The sequence below is a fragment of the Lathyrus oleraceus genome, chromosome 5, assembly GCF_024323335.1.
Source record: "Lathyrus oleraceus cultivar Zhongwan6 chromosome 5, CAAS_Psat_ZW6_1.0, whole genome shotgun sequence".
In the NCBI taxonomy this organism is placed as follows: Eukaryota; Viridiplantae; Streptophyta; class Magnoliopsida; order Fabales; family Fabaceae; genus Lathyrus; species Lathyrus oleraceus.
Window position 1 is genome coordinate 558,835,345 of NC_066583.1, and position 4,151 is coordinate 558,839,495.

Here is a 4,151-nt window from a genome sequence, read left to right on the forward strand (position 1 = left end):
ATTAGGTTTTTTGATTTGCTTTCAAGTTTCAATTCCGCCTCCTCTTTTTTGTTTATGGTCGCCTCCAATTTGCGTCCCCTCCCCCACTGATTCGCTTTCCTTTCTATTTATCCTTTGCAGGTTAGGGTTTCGAATTGATACCTTGGGTTCAAAAGAGGCGTTCCTGCAAAACACTTTTAATGTGCTCAGAATCGAATTGCCCTGTTTGATGCTAGATTTGGAACAGGTAATCTGAGCTCAAACTTTCTTCTTCATTTTTGTCTCTATTCCAATTTGGGAATTTTCTGGATTTTAACACTTGCCAATTGCTTTGTGTTACTGCAGTAAAAATATTGAAGATTCCAAAAGCGGTTTCGGTTTTGATCACAGCTTTGGATTGATTTTGAAGGAGGGGTCAGAATGCGCTGATTGATTTTCTTCAGAGTAACATCTCCATGGGCACCACCTGGTTTAATGAAAGCAAATGGATATGCCACAGTAGAAGCCAGCTTTGTCGGTGTCCTTATAAAAGATTTCTTACCTTCGAAGACAACATTTTTAGAGACTCCAATGACATTCGGTGGAACCACATTTCGTTCATGTTGTTCATGCGATGGTGTGATGTTACATAACTCTGTTAACTTTTCCAAGTGTAGGTACGTGAGCTATGTCATCCACTCTACATGGTGGAACCTCAGTATCTTCGTTTCTTCTTGTCACAAACCTTTGCTTGGTTACCAAACTGGAATCCACTGTTGCTTGCAAGTTGTTCAATCCCTGCCTTGTATCACCATCAGTAGTGAATATAAGTATGTAATGCTAGAAGCATAATGACCATCATTGTCGGTAACAATACGACTCCTTTGCAAAATCAAACCAACAATAGGTGCACTTAAACTCTTTAGCTTCTCATTAACCTCCTTTCTAGTTCAAATACTCTTTCACATAATCATACATACGAGGTGCTAAATGATGCTAAATTTTGTTGACAAATTGGCTTTGACCACTCCATCTTTGTACTTTTCAATGCAGGAACAAAAGAATCACTAATCATCTTGAAGAAATTAAGCTTCATTATGCTATCAGCAAATCCTACAGAAGAAGCATTCTTCTTCTTGAAAATATGGAAAAAATGACTCTTTGATTGTCCAAGCTGCAACAGGCTGGAAGATCTCAATTTGTTCAACCTCATCACTTCAGGAATTGATGGAAACACCAGAACTGCATCAAGTTTGTCCCTTTCTTTCTTAACAGCAGTTTTCACTTTGAGTGTAAGCTTTTCAACAAAGATCAAAGAACCAATGGCGATTTTAACATCTTCTAAATCCTTGCAAAAACAATTGTATGTCGATACATCACGAAGCTCTTCGACTAAGTAACCGACAACTTCAAAAGAAGCATCTTTTGGTTGGTGTATTAGTTAATTAGTGAAGTCAAAGTTGAGTTAATACTAGGAGAAATGAAAGTTAGCTTGAGTTAATTGTTGGAAAGATAATTGTCACTCTCTTGGCTGTCGAATTGTAGCATCCGCCGCCTCTTAACTTGAGAAGTCTCCCTACCATCCTCTAGTTGTTCCTTTTGAATATATCTTGAATTTGAATCTGCATTATTGACACTATATGCCAAATCACCGCAAGCCTTAATCGGAGTTGTTTCAGCATCAAACATGTAGGAAAGATCTTCTCCATTTTGAGGCACATCATTCCACAGCTCCTCCGAAATATCGAAATTCGGGATTGTATTCTGCAGACAATAATCCTCTCCATGCCAATCCCATGGCTCCTTGTGATTGTTGTTAGAATCCATTAATTGAGCAGTAACTTCTAATGGTTCTGTTCTGCCATTGGTTTTGTATCATGCCGTTGTTATTTTTCCATTGTGTTGCTCACGATTTGTGCGCTTTGCTTATGCTTGCAGGTTGACAAAACATACCGGTTTGAGGTCTGCTGTGAATTCTGTTGTGGTTGAGTGGTGATGGAGAGATTCTGGATGGGATTATCACAAGTAGCCGCGGAGAGGTTAAACGAATTTGCAGTCCAAATGTGACGAGCTCCATTGTAACATCGTCCAATGAGTTTGCAAGTATCTCAAAGTCCATAGTTCCCGGATGAAGTATACAGCCCTCAACCTTTTGAGCTACTAATTGCCATGGAACAATTGCACTGTAACGTTCAACAACGGTAAGCAAACGATGGTTATAGTGTATACTGCGGGTTTGCTTTTTATGAGGTCTTTTGAATTTTTAGTTTAAGCTTTTTATTGGCTTCAGGTGGGATCAATGCTGAAATCAATTTATCAATTATCTCAATCTCAATGTCGCCAAAAGCCAACGGTGCTCAACTATTCTGTAACATCTGAACAGGTTTTGGAGCTAAGTGTACAACCTCCGGCATTACGCACTCTATTACGAAGCAATTGTTGTACTCATTGTGGATGATGTTGCAGGTTTATGAGAATGGATTTGTATCTTTTTTGTTTAGAGTATTTCAAATAGGTCATATCGTAGTGACGTATGTAATGTGACATTGGTATTGTAACTTGGTTGAACATGAAGTGTGATTGAAATTTGAATGTATGGTTTGAATCTGTAACAGAAAAATATACATTGAAACAGCAAGCATTTGATGTTCCACCAAATTTCCACACACCATTAGCCCCAGTTTGTTTCCATTCACTATAGGATTTAAGGGCCAATACACTATTCACAATCCTCGATGATTTTTCCCCTTGTTCTAGATCAGAAGCCTCAAAGATAGGAATTCCAATTTCCTGAACAGCCACTAGAAAGTTCCTAACATTTTCAAAAATACTGGAATGCCGATGACGGTGCTCCATCAAGGATTAACCCAGAATCAATCGGACTCTCCACAACCTTACATACAACACCAGGTTGAACCTTGTTAATAACATTACAAAGAATGATTCCACTCCTCAAACCAAGCCTAAACTCTTCCTCAGAAGGCTCCGCCGGTAAATCCTTAGCTACAACAATTCCAACCATTTTCCTCAACCACCCCGCGGCTTCATATCTTCTCAATGCAGCTTCTTCTGATTTTCTAGATTCCAAATCAAGATCTTTGAGACGAGTGCCATGTTGTTGAAGAACATCCTCAATAATAGACGCAACTGAAAACGAAAATGCCGCCATAACAAACAATGTTCAACTCCAAAGATAAATTTCAACTCATCCACATTGTCCTGTTACTATGCTGTTGTTGAGGTCACTTTCTTAGTATATGTGTTGCCTTTATGAATGAATTTTCAAACATAGAGAGATATAGATTCTATTCTTCTTCATTGTAACCTTTTCCTTAAATCGATCATTTCCCCCAAATGCAGTCCTAGAGCCTCTTACTCAATTCTTACGCAAAGCAAACAAAACTCAAAGATGTGTAAAACATATCGCTACACCTCCTTTTACACAATTTGATCAAACACATGTTTATGGGTGTAAGCTCCTTAACGCAGCCTGACCAGTTATTACACCAAAGTAATAACTGATTTTATCACATGATAAAGGATTACATGTCTTGCTTGACCAAGGGAAAATAATCACTCTATCTCAAGACAAACGACGAGGCCCAAAGGTTTATGGAATAGCAGGTGATAACAAGTCTAAGCGAAACAAGTCGGTGGATAGATTCATGACCAGATGAAATGATCATGAAAAAAAAAAGAATGCAAACGAATGATTGATGGAAAAAAAAAATTCAGGACCAAAATCAGGGTATGACAGGGTGTTAGCCAAAAAAGAAGGAATTAAATATTTGGGGTTGTTTGCCCAAACAACTCTGGGTAGAAATGTGGACTATTCATTAGGCGTCCTAAAGGGATGTATATGGAATTCAAAAGAAAGTGTATTTCAATGTCAAAAAGACAGTATGTCACTGGGTGAACGATTCATGATCGAAGGTAGAAAATGAATAGTGAAAGATATGGATGATGCCCTAAGGCGAAGGACGAATAATTAGAAGTATGCTCGCCAAGGATTCGCGTCCTCGTGCCTACGTATTCTCATCGTGCAATGAGAAAGTTAGAGCAATCGTAGTTCGGAACTACGAGAATAAAGGGAGAGAGATGTTTGTCTAAGCAACAGGGACTCATAAGACAAACACTTCTTCAAGGAGGGATTGTAGTACTGGGATGTAAGGAGTAGTGTGTCACTTGCTGGG

The 4,151-nt window shown here is 38.7% G+C and overlaps 1 protein-coding gene across 1 annotated transcript; it reads right to left on the bottom strand.

Annotated features, from left to right (window-relative positions):
* Nucleotides 1-263: 263 nt before the first annotated feature.
* Nucleotides 264-1,912, bottom strand: LOC127082054 (protein XRI1). The gene is made up of 4 exons (XM_051022276.1): nucleotides 1,459-1,912; nucleotides 1,000-1,306; nucleotides 704-756; nucleotides 264-620 (listed from the first exon to the last, which is right to left on the bottom strand). Exons 1-4 carry the CDS (start codon nucleotides 1,783-1,785, stop codon nucleotides 264-266), a joined length of 1,044 nt encoding a protein of 347 aa, XP_050878233.1. The 5' UTR covers nucleotides 1,786-1,912.
* Between the last annotated feature and the right edge of the window lie 2,239 nt (nucleotides 1,913-4,151).

What these genes read in the sequence shown, in the direction of transcription:
- LOC127082054 (XM_051022276.1), bottom strand. Translation starts at nt 1,785, where the DNA reads ATGGATTCTAACAACAATCACAAGGAGCCATGGGATTGGCATGGAGAG. An exon ending in ACAATTATCTTTCCAACAAT is followed by an intron (nt 1,307 to 1,458) that starts TAACTCAAGCTA and finishes TGTTTTTGCAAG; the next exon opens with GATTTAGAAGATGTTAAAAT. An exon ending in TTTTGTTCCTGCATTGAAAA is followed by an intron (nt 757 to 999) that starts GTACAAAGATGG and finishes GATACAAGGCAG; the next exon opens with GGATTGAACAACTTGCAAGC.